Source organism: Gymnodraco acuticeps, unplaced genomic scaffold (assembly GCF_902827175.1).
Source record: "Gymnodraco acuticeps unplaced genomic scaffold, fGymAcu1.1, whole genome shotgun sequence".
Taxonomy (NCBI): Eukaryota; Metazoa; Chordata; class Actinopteri; order Perciformes; family Bathydraconidae; genus Gymnodraco; species Gymnodraco acuticeps.
The window spans coordinates 3,959,400-3,976,400 of NW_022992265.1; the positions used below are offsets into that span (position 1 = coordinate 3,959,400).

Consider the following 17,001-nt stretch of genomic DNA (forward strand, 5'->3'; position numbering starts at 1 on the left):
CCTGCAGCTAGTCCAGAACGCAGCGTCTTCTCACTGGCCATAAAAAGCGTCACCACATCACCCCAATTCTGGCCTCAATACACTGGCTTCCAATTCGGTTCAGAATTGATTTTAAACTCCTTTTATTTGTGTTCAAAGCACTAAATGGGCTGGCTCCGGCTTATATAGCAGAACTCCTCCATCGCTACACCCCAGCCAGAGCTTTAAGGTCGGCTGACCAGCTGCTACTGATAGTACCCAAGACCAGGCTCAAAACCAGAGGGGACCGAGCCTTCGCAGCAGCGGGCCCCAGGCTCTGGAACACTCTGCCCCTCCATGTGAGGTCAGCCCAGACTCTAGGGGTTTTTAAATCAACACTAAGACTCACTTCTTCTCCCTGGCCTTCTAGTCAGAGCGGAGCACGACTCCTGACATTTCCCTGTGTTTGATTTTTATATTTGCTGTTGTAATTTATTGTGTTCTGTTTTGCTATCGCAGTAAAGTGTTTTTATTGCATGTACAGCACTTTGGCTCGACCAAAAATCGTTTTAAAAATGTGCTATATAAATAAAACTTGATTTGATTTGAAAGGAGCGCACTCCCGCACACGGGAGCCTGCTGCGCTGCGCTCTGCACCGCAGCAAACAGCCGTTTGCTTTTCATCCAACAATGACAACTGCCTCACGAAACGCTATGTTGTAGCGTTAATAAACGAAACAATTTAACAAAATTGCTTGTCAAAATACCAATACCACAGGACTTCCGGGCCAGCGGGCCATTTATAATGCCTAGCCCTGTGTGTCCCCGGTGTTAGGGAACTCACAAAGTGTCAGAAAACAAAACCCTCTCTCTTTTCCTCCGTACCTAAAGCTCTAAAAACGGGGGTACAACGGAGCTGATCCAGATTTGCTGCGGTCATGGCAACATTAGTAAAATGTGGGCTGGCTTTACGCGCATGGCCCAATCAGAAACGTTGCTGTATCAGAAACAATGCGCTACGTGTTTTGGACATAATATGGTCCGTTTCACATTAGCAAGCATCGCTAACACTCAGAACTAACATGTACTGTAGAGAGTATGTGTACAAAAAAAAAGCAGGATATAAAAAGGAACTCACCTTGTGGTAAACCTGTCCGAGAAAAAGCATTTGAGCTCCATACTGTTTCAGAAATAATCCTTAATGTGGTTTGGAACATGATACGGCATTTAATCATGGCAGCATTTAGCTGAATAACTGGGTACAATTCTCCTGCATGAGCTCTCCTCTCTTTTTTTTCTTTATTTATAAAGCTATGGACCCAGAATCAGCTCTTCTCTAACAGGGCTGAAATAGAGGGGTATGAGGCTACAATGGGTGATCTGTTTGGCATTTTGAGCAAAACACTTCATAGAAATGTTTTTTATATATCTGAGACCTATAATATATGCCTGAAAATAGTATAATGGGAGACCTTTAAGCTCTCTTTTTGTCCTATTTACAGTATTTAATCACACTTTTGTTCCTTTCTTTACAGTCATACAAAGGCTCTGCGACATCCTTCCATGTCCAGAGCCTGCAGCCCAACAGCGACTACCGTTTCCGGGTGTGTGCGATCAGACAGTGCCAGGAGGCCCCTGAGCTGAGCGGCCCCTACAGCCCCACAGTGACCCTCTCCCCCCAGCGGAGCGACGTGGCGGTGAGCGGGGGGGCGGCCGGCTCGGGGTCCCGGGCCGGCGTGGAATCCAACCGAGCCAGACGGAGCCTGACGGACGAGCAGTGCGCGTTCCTCCTCCTCATGGTGTTCGCTGTTATCGCCATCCTCATCGCTTTCGTCATACAGTACTTTGTTATTAAATAAGCAGTTTGCGCCGCCCAGCTGCAGGGTTATAGCTTTATTCTTCCCCGCCCCCCCCTCTGTCTCTCTCTCTCTGTTGTTTTGTACTTATTGTTTTCTCCCCCTGCTGTCAACAGAATAATTGTATTTTCCACATTGGGGTGCAGCGGGAAGGTGGGCTGGTGAGTGACAGCTGAATAGCAGTTAAAAATTGAAGATGTAACAACTTATTTGGCACCTGTGATAACTCCCTGCCTCTCCTGCCTTTGTCACCCCCTCCCCACTTTGTGGTATCTGTTGTTCAGTTCACATTTCTGTTTCATCATGATAATGCGTGAAAAAGAAGTCAGAAAAGAGCAGGGTTTCATTTTGGAAGAGGGTCATGGGTAGAGGGGAGAAGGGCCGCTTCGACTCACATACTTGTTGATTACAGTATATATAGATACACAGAATATATATATGTATAGAAATAGTCATTATTTATATTTCCATTAATGTGTCCAGTATCAACCTGTTTTTTGATAGATGTGTTCAAAATGTATGTAGGTGTGTCTTTAGCCTATGTGCTTTTTGATCCTGGGACCTGGTGGGCCAGTGTTTGCACTGTGGGGGGGGTGTCCAGGTGTGTATACCGTATGTAGTTTAGTGCCACAGAGGTACACGGCTGGGGGGGCGTCAGGGCCAGATGAAGGGGGACTTAACCCCCTGCTGGAGTTTTAGGTGGGTTTATTGAGAGGAGGAACGGAAATGAAAATCTTGTTCACGCGATAGACAGCGTTCATTTAGCACTTTCCAACCTTTTTGATGTTCAGAATGTTTAAGGATGCAAAAATGACTGGAGAAATGTTAGTATATTTTTGTACAGTGAAGACACGAGGACCTGTACGTTTGAGGAAAAAAAATGCTCAGTATAAAGTTAGAAAACAAACAAAAACCAAACTAACAGTGAATTATAATTATTTTTACTATCATATAGTTATACTGCTGCTTTACTCCGAAATATTGTTGTTCAGCACAGAAAATGTATGCTTACCTGTATGTTTTTCTTTTCTTCTGTTTTTTGTTTTTCCCCAGTAATTGATTTTGCACCTTAGTGGAAGAAGAAACCTCGACTGACTGCGTCTTGGTCTTGCGATGAATTTTATAGAACACACTTTGAGATTGTGCAACCCTACTTGTGTTTTGGGTGTTTTAAAAGTTGTAGTACCACATCATGTGTCGCTGAAACAGCTGATCTTTCTCAGCAAAAAAAAAAAAAGAGAGAAAAAAAAGTATGTACCAGTTGTTTCAGAGGCCTTAATTGGAGATTTTTCTTAATTTCTCAAGTTTTGATTTCTTTTTTTAGTGTTTAACGACTCTAAAATGGGTTTTATTTACTTTTATTTTGCAACATTTATTTGATGATAGTAAACATATGTAATCAGGAGAGAAATGGAAAGTAGTTATATGTATTACTTATGATTTATTTTGATTTATTTTGTCAGGTCATACATGTGTGAAGTATATTTTTTTATAATATTGAAGTAATATAAGTTAATACTCTCCAGAGAAAATAATACATCCTGAGTACTCATGAATCATGGAACGCAAATGGCAGATACAAAATGTGTTATATCATGTACTTCCTGTGAATCTAAATTTGCCTTTTCTCTGTGTGTTAAGTATCTGTAACAGATTTCTAACCCTGAGTTTTCAGTGGTGATCTGGCTGTAGGGTCTAGTGTTGTTTGGTTTTGGGAAGATAACTGCTGTTGCAACCGTAAAAATGAAATGCAGGTACCTTGCGAAACGTCTTGGATAATTACATGATTTGGTCTTTCAGACATTCTGCAAATGTCTGCTCTGTCATTTAAAGAATTCAAAATCCTATTTTTGATAGCGATTGCAACGTGTGCCATTTTAACACCGCTTCACCCTGGGCTTACTACCTTTGGTTGGGGAGATTAACAAAATGCTACAAAAATGAATAAAATATGCACAAAAATAGAGACCATTTTTATGTAATTTTAATGTTTGCAGTTACCTCATACACCGTACATTCCAAAATGAAAATTTGTTATACTATACATACTACCAGACATATCACTTTAAAATGTTCGTTATGGGAAAATGTATAATCATAGATATGTATCTAAAGTGTATCTGTATAGCCATGATATCTACAAAGGATCCATGCACAATAAAAGATTTATAATTCTTTATCGTGTTTGATTTTTGGTCTTTGTTGTTGTCTTTGGATTACTTATCAAATATTGCAAGGTTCAACAATCTAATCTTTCTATATTAATATGAAAAAAAGTCAGCTATGCTAATTATCCATTCATTAAGTGATAAATCAAGAAATGAACCCTACACAGCACTGGTTCCAACGTGAGGATTATTTCCTTTTTTTCCGTAGAATATTTCTTTGGTTTTGCGCTTTCGGTCGGACAGAACAAGAATTAGCCATGGAACAAACTGACTAGAAACAAAATTGTAAATAGAAAAGTGATGACGCAGCATCTCAATGGTTTATGCTGAGTTTCAGCCTTGTTGTTTCAAATCATCATACATTTATGTTCAAATGACATCTGGCTGAGAGCATTGCCCTACTAAAGCCTGGAAAGACTGATCATCAGCAAAAATGGTACTTCATTTCCTTTTCTTTCAAGTGTTTTTAAATGGGTCAAATCATCTGAAAATGCTTGAGAGAACAATAGGCCATGATGCAAGTAAACTATACCTTCCCAGTAGTCCTAATCTGTAATTTCTGGTCACGTTTGACCAGTAGTTCAAAATTTAAATTCCTACCAAGAAATAGAGCTGTGGGAAATGATGATTTAGTTTAATAAATCAACCTTTATCAACAGTTGATGAGGTGATGAGCGCCACATAATGGACTGACAGTATTTGAGAAACTGTTGAATGAAAGCCTTTGGAGAAGCAAGAGTTCCTGTTAACTGAGCAGGAGAGCCATGATTAATGTTAAGTAAGCTTACTCCGTTCACTCTTCTGTGTACATCATTGGTTCTTGTTGAGAGACACACTGGTCACCCATTTCTTAAAAAGGGGACAAACAAGCTTTCCCTGTCGTGTTTCTTTGACAGGAGTAAACAGGGACATTCCTGCTGCCCCTCAGCTCCGAGCGGTGCATCCGGCTGGGGATCAGCTCAGTGTAAACACACAGATACAGCCGGTGTCAGTGTGACTCTGCTTACAAAGGTTCATTTAGACCTAATGGATATGGTGGCTCTGAACCAACAGAGCACGGCCCTCCAGGGTTTGGTGACTAATGCTTCTTTGGACACAGCCGGAAAACCTGTAAATCAGGGAGAGAAAATCTGAAAGTGATATGTTCACAGCCTGGAGAACTAGATAGGGAATGCAATTATTTGAAGAAAATGTACAAACAGTCATAAATGATTCTTCTCATATTAATCTGCAGGGCTTGCGACACTTTCTCTTCATCCAAATCAGACTGAAAACCTCAGAATTTGTGGATTAGTTGGATATGAACTGAAGAACTGTGTTGCCGGAGGTCATACTGAATTAAATCTTCTATTCTTAAACAGAAAACCAGGTGGAAGAACTCACACAACTTTTGACCTTTTCAGACTCGCTCTCACCGCCAACTAAACTTTATGGACATTCTTTAAAGATGACATTCCTGTTAAACCAGCATAGATGAAACTGAGTTTATTATAACAAGCCTGGTAGGTAAGGTGAGAGTGACGAAGACGAGAAGTGCCATTGGGAGTGTGGAGTGATGAAGCTAAGTAGAGTGACGGATGGGGCAAGTGGACAATTAGGCAAACACAGGGCTCATTTTTCAGTGACTTCTCCCAGACAGCTCAGCAAACACGCTGGGCTTTCAGTGATTGATGCATCAATTAATAAACCTACATCCCTCATATGTGGTTTTCTCATGTATTTACACTCAATTCAAATTAGTATGGTACTTAATCTATATGTATTCTCCCAGAGGAGCAGCAGTGATGGAAGGGGGTCCCTCCAATCGTATTCCCTCCATCATATGCCTTTTACCATCATCCGTCTCATCATCATTTGATTAGTTAGACACACACACACACACACTCCTCAGGGTGGTGGTGTGGAGGAGGTGCTCCCTTATTCATCTCTCAGCAGAGCTCTCCTGGTCACTGAGCACCAGGAACCGGCTCTGCCACTTCATGAGACCCTGCTGCCGCTCGCCATCGACACACAGCAACGCAACAGAGACCAAGAAAACGTTTTTAGGAGATCCAGCTGAGTTTCACAGGTAAAGTCAACAGCCATTATTTATTCCACACAAGGATGTTGTTTCTACTTTTAGGTATAAAAGTTAAAGGAGCATCAAATGCATGTTTTATTTATTCTACTACAACCTGCTTTTACTTTATATTGTTGTTGTATTTAACATTCTTTTAAAGAAAAAAGCCATCTACCAGTTTCCATTCAAAAGTTCTAGCATTTGAGTTCTGTAGTCAACACTGTTGCTAGAAGGAAATGCGGTGCGATTATTTAAATTCACGTTTAAATGATCAAAATGAAAGAAGGCAGACCTTATGATCATTGGTCTCAATCAATCAAAGTGTATTTATATAGCCCAATATCACACATTTTACATTTGTCTCAGTGGACTTTAGAGTTTGTACAGAATATGGAGACAACACCTTCTGTTCTTGGACCCCAACATCAGACAAGGAAACACTTGCAAAGAAACCCCACAGTTAATGGGGGAAACATTTAAGAAACCTCAGGGAGAGCAACAGATCCCTCTCCCAGGACGGACAGACACGCAATAGATATAGTGTGTAAATTGAAAAGATAATAAATGTACAACGTAGGTAGTCCAACTGCTTGAAAATGCATGTTCTATAAATAAGAAGATGAATCCAGGTGAAATTAATACAAAACTACAAAAAACGATAAACCCTGACAGGAGAAATGTCTAAATATAGTGAAGTTTAAAAGAAACCCCAGTTTAGTCCTTTAATGGTTTCATTTCTCTCTCCTTGTTTAAGTCTTGATTCCCCCTTTGCTGTGCCAACACTCAGTGACAGTGGGCATGCCCTGGACCAGACCCCAGGTGGACCTTAATGCGGGGGGAGCAGAGGCCATGGACCAGTTGAACATAGACGACCATCACTACGAGGGCTCCCTCTTCCCCACCTCCACCCTCATCCCTGTCACTGTCATCTGCATCCTCATCTTCATCATCGGGGTGACCGGCAACACCATGACCATCCTCATCATCCAGCACTTCAAGGACATGAAGACCACCACCAACCTCTACCTGTCCAGCATGGCGGTGTCCGACCTCATCATCTTCCTCTGCCTGCCCTTTGACCTTTACCGCCTGTGGAAGTACGTGCCCTGGCTTTTCGGGGAGGTGGTGTGTCGCTTCTATCACTATATCTTCGAAGGCTGCACCTCGGCCACCATCCTGCACATCACGGCCCTGAGCATCGAGCGCTACCTGGCCATCAGCTTCCCCCTCAGGAGCAAGGCGTTGGTGACCCGACGCAGGGTCCAGTACATCATCTTCGCCCTGTGGGTCTTTGCCCTGGTGTCCGCCGCTCCAACGCTCTTCCTCGTTGGGGTGGAGTATGACAATGACACACACCCAGACTACAACACAGGGCAGTGCAAGCACAGCAACTACGCCATCAGTTCCGGGAAGCTGCACATCATGCTCTGGGTGTCCACCACCTACTTTTTCTGCCCCATGCTCTGCCTCATCTTCCTCTATGGCTCCATCGGATGCAAGTTGTGGAATAGCAAAATGGACCTGCAAGGCCCCTGCGCTTTGTCCCGAGAGCGGTCTCACAGGCAAACAGTCAAGATCCTGGGTGAGTGCAGACAGACAGACAGATAGATAGATAGATAGATAGATAGATAGATAGATAGATAGATAGATAGATAGATAGATAGATAGATAGATAGATAGATAGATAGATAGATAGATAGATAGATATAATTGGAGGATGAAATCCTCTTTAATGGTCACACATACATGCACACAGCACACACAGTGACATTTTACCTCTGTATTTAACCCATCCTAGTAGGAGGAGCAGTGGGTTTATACTTCTTTCCTATACTTTCAAAAACCTTTCTCTGAATTACATTACCAGGAACGTTATTTGTAGCAAAAGCCTAAAGCACAAATCCATCTCTTTTATACAATCAATCTAACTTTCATTGTTGCTGTTGCAATATAATAGGCTGACGGAGAATCAAAAATATCTTGTTTACTGCACCGCCTCTATTGTGTTTGCTTTAGCAAATTAAGCTAGTTATAATATATATTGATTTGTACTAAATTAAACCTAATTCCAGCTTTTTTAAAATTGTTTTCACAGGGAATTGTGTTGCTTTTATCCGGCAGGTTTGAGAATTGCAAGCTTGATAATAATTCAGTTTTGTCTGAGGCTATACATGCTCTGCACATGCTGATTGACGTAATACGCAGCTCTGGCTTATTGCACAGGAAACCCTGTTTGATAGTAAAGTACCATGGCCAGTCCAATCTGAATTAACCAAATATTGAATCATGATGTATCCATTAGGATATAAAGGCAGTTCATTAGCTGAGCACACGCTGCACAGAGCCCATGATGTCCTACTTGCTGCCATTTGTATCCACATTTGTTGAATCCCAAATTGGATTGTCATCAGAGGTCTTCATAAATCACCATAATGGAAATGTAAATGGTCCCATACTCCTGGGCTCCTTTTGTATTACGCTGGCGTCACACATCCCAGGAGTCACTCAATGATCATCTGTTCACTCTGTCCATGATGTAGGTCTTCGATTAATGGATTCTGTTTATTCACAAATAATTAGTCTTGTGTAGGCCAGACAAACCTCTCTTTTAATTATTTAACGAACTTGTATCATCCTTCCAGATATGACTGGCTCCATTAGACAAATTGATGGCCATTTTATTTGCAGGGACTTCTAAACCAATAGCAGTGAGTCAGGGATTACCTCACCCCTGTGTGTGTGTGTGTGTGTGTGTGTGTGTGTGTGTGTGTGTGTGTGTGTGTGTGTGTGTGTGTGTGTGTGTGTGTGTGTGTGTGTGTGGGTTTAAAGATAAGTTCCTTTGATGTTTATTGCCGCTGGTCATTAATGAAAGTCAAGGGTGACAATAGAACATAAATCATACTGTGCTCAAAGATCGAGACACATTTTTGTATTAACTTATTATTATTAACAAAACCAGAATACATTATAATCTGTGAGAGATGCTATAATATTGTTTATTGCTCATGTAAAATTAGTGTATTGATCCTATCACATTTAAAGCTCTACATTTGGCTTTATGGGCAATAAGAAAACATGTGGTATTGTATTTGCTTGAATTTCATTTTTGTATTGTCAATTCAAACTTTATACTCTGTTTCTTATTTTTATTTAAACTTCTGATAAAGCAAAAATAGCTGTTAATCTTAGCGTTTTTCACAAAAAGTCAAACTATTCCTTTAAACTAATTTCCCTCTCCTAACTGTATTCCCCCTCAGCAGTGGTGGTGCTGGCCTTCATCATCTGTTGGCTGCCCTATCACATAGGCAGGAACCTGTTTGCCCAGGTGGACGACTACGAGACGGCCATGTTGAGCCAGAACTTCAACATGGCCTCCATGGTGCTGTGCTACCTCAGCGCCTCCATCAACCCCGTCCTCTACAACCTCATGTCCCGGAAGTACCGGGCCGCGGCCAAACGCCTGTTCCTGCTGCACCAGCGGCAAATACAAGCCCGCCACGGCCAGAGGCAGCTCTGCGTGATCGACCACATCTCCACCCTGAATGAGAGCCTGACTGGGGTCTGAGGGGGTCATGAGCAGTGATTTTAACAGGTTTGATTGACTTCAGAGATTGCACGTTTCAGGAGTTGAGCGAAACCTTGTTGGAGATGTTCGTTCCATTGTATCTTTGAGCGGGAAAACAGGGCTGAGAGCTCCACTTCAATGCAAAGTCTGCTTCACACAGGGGCATTCTGATCACATATAGACAGTGTTTTCACCTAATGTAGAAGTATTTACCTCGACAGTGTGTGCTGCTACATGTTTATCTTGCTTTGTGGTCAGCTGCAAATATGGCTTGACCCCAACAAAATTGCAACAAAAGGTTTTTCAATGGATTATTGTCGTATCAGATGTACTTAATAACATACTAAAAGTCCAAAGAAATCTGACTACTAGAAATGTGTAATTTTCAAGATGGCGTCCAAGATGGCCGAAAATTCCTTAAAATAAGTATGATAATAAAATGATATGAACTCCTTCATAATTTATTAGGGACACCTTATACTACACAAAACAGTTAAGAAACCTTTTGTTGCAATTTTTTTGGGCTAATGTTTTTTTTTCATATATGCAGTCGCCTATTGTGTAAGTGCTTATTGAACAGCTGATAATAATAAGCGCTCCTTCTTTGTTAATGACAGATGATGTTTGTGCCACATTTGAAATGAGTCCTCATTTATTATGTTTAATTGTAGTCTCAACTGCATTCTGTTGTAAGATTGAATTTGTTTAATGTTTGTTTGTCGTTCTCATAAATCAAGAAAAACTGAAAACAAGTCAACCTATTAGCCGTGCTCCATTAGTTGTGCAGATCTGAAATTGGATATTCCGGTGTGATATTTGAGTGTTTGTGTTTGTTGTGTACCATTTCTCCTGTGAATAGATGCAACATAAACTTCATAAAAGCAGATTAATATGAAAATGGGATAGTTGATGTCTGTGTGAGGCCACCTGAGCCCTGAGGATTTGAGGCTGCGTACGTGCCGGCCATCATGTAATCTGACACAGCTATTATATTACCTGGGCTCTGAGTTTGATTTAAGCTGGCGGCTAGTGTCCCTGCATCACCATATTCAAAGTAATGGCTGCTCTAAGTGCATTTCAAAGAGGAACAAAATATTAGGCTGTCAGCAGCGGCATAGGTTATTTCTTTTATTGCTTCCGCCTGCATAATCTCAACAACGTTGTCCATTTCCTCATTGATGTTGCATTTTTTATTAGAAATTGTACTCTTTTTGTACCTCATGCACTCTGGCAAGAAGGGTAACGTCAAAGTATTTAGCCTATTTTTAACCTGAACACTGTCTAATCCCCAAATAAACGCAGAGTTTTCAAGGTTCTGTCTCTTAAATGGAACTGTCGTGATTTTGCCCATGAATCATCAGGGCCTTGGTTTGCACAAATACTAAGAGACAGTCGCTGTGGGCTGACTCATCCTCATGACACATTTTTTTCACCGAGCCATTCATCTCTGCCAGAGGAGCTGAAGCAGCGGTTAAAAGCTTATAATGCCACAGACCATCCTGCCTTCACCTGGGGAGAGATCAGCGAGCAGCACGACTCCTCTGTCGGTTATTTTCTTTACAGATAATGAAGAGAGTGTGTGTGAGTAGCTGTAAACACTCCCCTCAGGCCTCCGTCACATCACCTGAAATCATTCAGTCTTTGAAATGTAGTTTGTTTAGACTCAAGGTTCTAGGTCAGGACTTATTTTCCATCAGCAGACATCTGACATCACTGTGCACACACCCCTTCTTCTCATCTTTTCGATCTGTCATATACAATATTAGACAGTGATTTATTTGAATAATAACAATAATTCTTAATGAAGATAAGATGTGAATACAGATTTCCTAAGAGATGATTGTTAAGTTATTGGGTTTCAAAATTATTGGAAAAAGAAACGACAAAAACTGACCATAATCAAACAATTCTCGGCTGTGTCATTTGAATAAGTGTCTAACATTTAGAAAACATTTAACAAAAGCTACAAACAAAGTAGGGATGCACGATAATTATCGGCCCGATATTAGGAATTATGACGTCATCCCGATAAACCCGATACCAGTATTAATAGCCCCGATAATATACAATATATTTTTTGGGTAAAAAAAAAGAAAAAAATACTGCGGTGTGGGTGGATTGGGATGAGGGGCGCTTGTTTTTTCACTCGGCTCCTCCCGTTTTGCCAGTACTGTGGTATTAGTGGTTTAGGAAGAGGGGAGTTCTTCACAAATCCAGCGCTCCCTAACTCATGCCTGGCTGTGACGTAAATGGTGTGCGGCCGTGAAGCCAGGACAGTAAACAAACATGTCGTCGGTGGTATGGGCGTTGGAGCTATGTGCAACTCAAGGCATATGCTCGAACCGGAGCTGCCTGGACTCTGCAATCATGTTGCGCACTATCCGTGCTGAGTGTGCTGACTTTTCGTACAATGTCCCACTGTCTGGCTTCCTGCATAAAGTCAAGTGCTCGGCGCAGTTGTGGCGAAATGTCGCTCCTCTGTTTTCATTTAAACAGCTCCGTATATCCGTATATCCGTTAGCGCAGCTAGCTAGCACCAGATGCTAACAACAACAATGCACGTAAGGTCTCTCGCTCGCTCGGGCCACACATACACACACCCTCCCGGTCCTCCAGATGGCCAGTCGGTGCCTGCCGGTGAGCGTGGAAGTGTGCCTGCCATAAGCGGGCGACAGGAGTGGGGCTGTCAGCATCAGCTTGTAGATGGTATTTTAAACTCGATGTGCTCGGAAACTACGGGGCGGCCGAGGAAAAAAAATAAACATGCGTTAATCGCGTTAAAATAATTAGTGGCGTACATTTTTTTAAATTATCGGTATCGGTCTTGAGAAGCAGGAAGTTATCGGTATCGGTTTCAAAAAACCAATATCGTGCATCCCTAAAACAAAGTAGTGTTTCGGAATAAGTGTTCCAGACTTACGTTTTGTATAGAATTTTTTTGTGATTGTTTCTCAGTTACTATCATTAGCATAGTTTAGTTATTGACTGAATTGATGTACAGTACCCTTGTACTGTCATGCTGCCTTGCAGTATGTTTTTTTTCATTTGCATTCATCTCCATATGAAACATGCAGCAATTTGAGATACATTTCCTTTGTTATGAGTATTTTCTGATACTGCTTATCAGGTCAACGTCATTTCAGTCAGTGTCTTTCCACCAGAGGAGGGAGCCAAAGACTACTGCCGTCTGACAAACAAACTGTATGTATTCATAATTTAAAGAAACATAAATTACAACAATATCAAACATTTCATGTAATTAAGATAGGTCAAGCATAGCTTTTAAACTACATAAACACTGTACTTTTAGTTTAAAGGTCCCATGATATGGCCATTTCTACTGATCATAATTCCATTGTTGAGGTCTACTAGAATAGATTTACATTGTGCAATTTTCCAAACTCACATTGGTTTCTCATACAGCATCTCTGTATAGTATGTGTATTCACTCTCTGTCCTAAACGGCTTGTTGGAGCTCCTGCCCCCCCTCCCTGTGAGCCCAGTGTGCTCTGATTGGTCAGCTCGCCCACTCTGTTCTCATTTAATTTCAAACCTTTATTTATACAGATAAATCCCATTGAGATCATTGATCTCTTTTTCAAGGGAGACCTGCTCAAGTAGTTCCACATGAAACATAAACATAAATAGAACAACAAAAGGACATCATACAGCATCATTTACATAATTATCCACATAAACAGGTACCAATAGCTTCCGATTGACTAGCATCCAACCGAGCTTTAAAAACATTTAGTGGCACCAGATTGTTCAATTTCCATTTAATTTGCAGACTATTCCAAGACAGAGGAGCTGCGCATCTAAAAGCTGTCTTCCCTAAGACAGTCCTAGCAGTTGGCACATTTAATAAAACCACAGCATTCGATCTCAGGCACTTACAATTTTCCGTGAGATCAGGGAGCAGATATAAGATGGAAGTTTCCCTAACATGGCTTTGTATATAAAAATATACCAGTGACTGAGCCTCCGTACAGTTAGTGAAAGCAAACCAGCCCTTGCATACAGTGGTACAGTGATGGGTTAATGCTTTACAGTTTGTCACAAATATTAGTGCACTGTGATACGCAGCATCTAACTTGACCAGGCAATTGGCAGGTGCATTCATATACATCAAATCACCATAGTCCAGCACAGGTAAAAAGGTCACAGTGACTAGCCTTTTCCTGGCCTCAAGTGAGAAACAGGACTTGTTTCTGAAAAAGAAACCTAGCCTAACCCTCAGCTTTTTAAGCAGGTTATTGACATGAAGTTTAAAAGTGAGACAATCATCAAGCCAGATACCAAGGTATTTGTAACAGGTAACCACTTCAAGTTTTATTCCTTGTGTAGTTACAATATCTAAAACAGGCTCTGGTGTCTTTTTAGCTTTAGAAAAGAGCATTACCTTGGTTTTCTCAACATTTAAAAGAAGCTTTAGTTCAGAGAGCTGAGTCTAAATAATGTTAAAAACAGCCTGTAATTTAACACCAGCCTCCTTAATGGAGGGACCTGCACAATACATCACGGTATCATCCACATACAAATGTAAAGTAGCTTCATCCACATTTTCACCTAAACTGTTGATGTAGATGGAGAATAAAAGTGGACCTAAAACAGAACCTTGGGGAACACCATTAGCAATGTTCAACCACTCAGAAGACAACCCATCAAAGTGAACACATTGGGACCTTTCAGAGAGGTAGTTTACAAACCACAAGTTTTTCAGAGTCACATACTGTAGTGTTCACAGAAGCAGAGTTAGTGACAGAATCAAATAGAGAACCACAGGACACAAAATGCTCATTAAAGCAATTTAGCATAGTAGCCCTGTCCGATATAGAGCCAGATGCTGTGGTAATGCACGGAGGTAGCTCATTACGGATATCGCCGGTGGATAACGATTTAATGGCTTTCCAACATTTTCCAGGATTATTCAGATTCTTTGTGGTTACTGACAGATAGTACTTTGATTTAGCACTTTTGATTTGCGATGTGAAGCAATTCCTTAGCTGCCTAAAACGCAGCCATTCTACCTCTGAGCCTGATTTCCTAGCCTTTGCCCAGGCCTTGTTTCTCTCATGAAGGAGACTGGACAGATGAGTCCACCACGGTTACAGCGGAACATCAGTGATTATGTGTTACAATGGCGTTAGCAACCAGAAAATGACACCAGTAATGACAAACAGATGAGAATGCTGCGTGGGGTCTGGGTGCCGTGTTGGCGGGACGTTGCGGGGCTCGCTGCTGCGAGGAGCGGACAGTGTGAGCTGGCTTACTGGTGTGGTTTCCTGGTTGCTGCGTGGGGTCGGTGAGACAGCGAAACCCAGCCCGAAACCAGCCCGAGCACACACACACACACACACACACACACACACACACACACACACACACACACACACACACACACACACACACACACACACAATTGGTCCATTGGGTCGTCGTTACGTCACTTGGTTCCCGGAAGAAACAAATGGAAAAAGAAAAATCCCCAACGAGGCGTTCTGGGGCAGCAGGTCTTTTCTGTGTTAGAGTTGTACTCGCTACAGGGTGTACTTTGAAGGTTTTTGACTCTGCAGACCGTTTACATAAAAGGCTACATAACACACAAGGGGACAGGTAATAACCGGAAAAGTGTGACATGGGACCTTTAAAGCTTCTTGTTTTCACTCCTCCCTGTAAGAAAGCTTTATCAGTTTCCCCTTTCAGCACATTTCCAAAAATCATCAGCAACACATATTCACTTCCTGTTTGGCTCCCTGTGCGTGCATGTGGCCAAAGGAAGCTGAACTCAAATGGAGGTTATTTTGGAGAATGGTCTGTTGTACTTCAATATCTTTCCTGCTAGTTTCTCATGGCCTCTGCTACCATCTCTTCCTCTCTCCTCTTTCCCCACACTCAAAGCTTTTCCCACCTTGAGCTGACAACCATTTTCTGTGAAAGCTGCTTTACTGAAGAGCCAGGGGAATTAGGTGGTCATCTATTTAGTGTGAAGTAATGCTTGAAAACCATTTATTCGAGTTCACCCATTAAAAATCATGTCCCCCCTGCCACAAAGCACCAGGCGTGTCACTCTGCCCACTTGTTGTCACAGCTGGGTGACAGTGAGACAACAAACACAAAGGTGTCTTTAGCTTTCACAAACCATCAGACCCTCCCACAGTGCTTTCAAACGCCATAATGGCAGTAATAATGATTATAGGCTTGATTTATAAAGGCACTAATCACATTGTCTTCTAAAGCTTTTAGTAAACCGTTTCCATTGTCTAATGAACCATGTTTCACAAAGAAGAGCAAATGCCCTGTTTCTGTTTCCAAATTACTGGCAGAGTACCCTGCCTTCCAGAGGCTTATTTATATTTACTTGTGTGTGTGAAGTGTTTGTTCTCAAACAGTGTTGAACATTTGGCCTCCTGAGGGAAGAATTTAAACCCTCTAAACACCAGAACCTGTTAGTCTGTCCATTTAAAAACCTGTGAAACCAGGTCAGAACTTGCTTTCGGCTATTTGATATAAACTAAAATATCAAAGTTATGATGTCAAATAAATATTTGATGCTTTGATGAGGATCAAAGTCCTTTTTTATGTGTACAGATTTAGTAGTTGATGCTATCCATGGATTGACACTATGTAAAGAATATTGAGTGGTATATACTGTATATGGGCAGTAGTGTGGTGTGTTGTTGGCAAGTTAAAAAAAAAACAATCCATTAGATAGCTTCTCTACAACTCCCCCCAAAGAACCACTGAAGTGACTGACTCTACTTCCTCCTGGCCTTGAGTAGGACGGCAGATTTACTCTACAATCTTTCATCCTTACATGAAAACTCAAAATTAAAGGTGACCTATTGCAACATCCACTTTTTCATGTCTTTATACATACATATGTGTCCCCTCTGTGTAAAGAGATTATGAAAGTTTCAGGAAAAAAATATTCTCTCTTTTTGTCCTGACATTTACATAAAAACCTGTTTGAAAATGAGCTGATCAGATTTTGGCCACTTTGTGCAACCATTAGCCAATAACCAACCAAGGTAAAACCGCCCACCTTATCACCTGAATCCCCCCTTAGAACACCATTAGCCGCGTTCACACCGCGTACTTTGCAGTATTGCCCCGGCACTTATTACCAATCGCATTCACACCGGAGTACTTTTCCCTGAGGGAAGATTACGCAAAGGAGCCGCTGACGTCACTTCGTAAAAGTAAAATACTTCATATTTCTTATTCCAGTTGGAATCTGCCAATCTTAAAAAAAATGAAGTGCACTCATTTCAGTTTTTATTTTGAAAGTCTTTAGCAGAAGTACTGTTATGTTTTATAATGAGTGACTTGACAGCGCTGACGGGGCCAAATACGCGTAAAAGTTGTCCACTCCTCCTCCTCCTCGTGCTTGAG

At 41.5% G+C, this 17,001-nt stretch overlaps 2 protein-coding genes across 6 annotated transcripts in view; both read left to right on the forward strand.

Moving 5' to 3' along the window:
* fndc3a (fibronectin type III domain containing 3A) overlaps positions 1–3,991 on the forward strand; it is a 60,616-nt gene extending 56,625 nt beyond the window's left edge. The window contains exon 26 of one of the 2 annotated variants that reach the window (XM_034207103.1): positions 1,494–3,991. In XM_034207103.1, coding sequence (XP_034062994.1) covers positions 1,494–1,817 — 324 coding nt within the window. In that variant the 3' untranslated portion in view covers positions 1,818–3,991. The remainder of the gene's footprint in view (positions 1–1,493) is intronic. The other variant, XM_034207104.1, reaches the window with a different exon arrangement.
* A 1,930-nt stretch (positions 3,992–5,921) lies between these two features.
* Positions 5,922–10,933, forward strand: mlnr (motilin receptor). 4 transcript variants are annotated; one of them, XM_034207199.1, is made up of 3 exons: positions 5,922–6,050; positions 6,829–7,623; positions 9,299–9,606. In XM_034207199.1, exons 2-3 carry the CDS (start codon positions 6,840–6,842, stop codon positions 9,604–9,606), a joined length of 1,092 nt encoding a protein of 363 aa, XP_034063090.1. In that variant the 5' UTR covers positions 5,922–6,050; positions 6,829–6,839. The 4 variants fall into 4 exon arrangements, with proteins under 4 accessions (XP_034063090.1, XP_034063091.1, XP_034063092.1 ...); XM_034207200.1 differs by having other exon boundaries at positions 5,939–6,050; positions 6,796–7,623; positions 9,299–10,933; XM_034207201.1 differs by having other exon boundaries at positions 5,939–6,050; positions 6,796–7,623; positions 9,302–10,933.
* Positions 10,934–17,001: the final 6,068 nt, after the last annotated feature.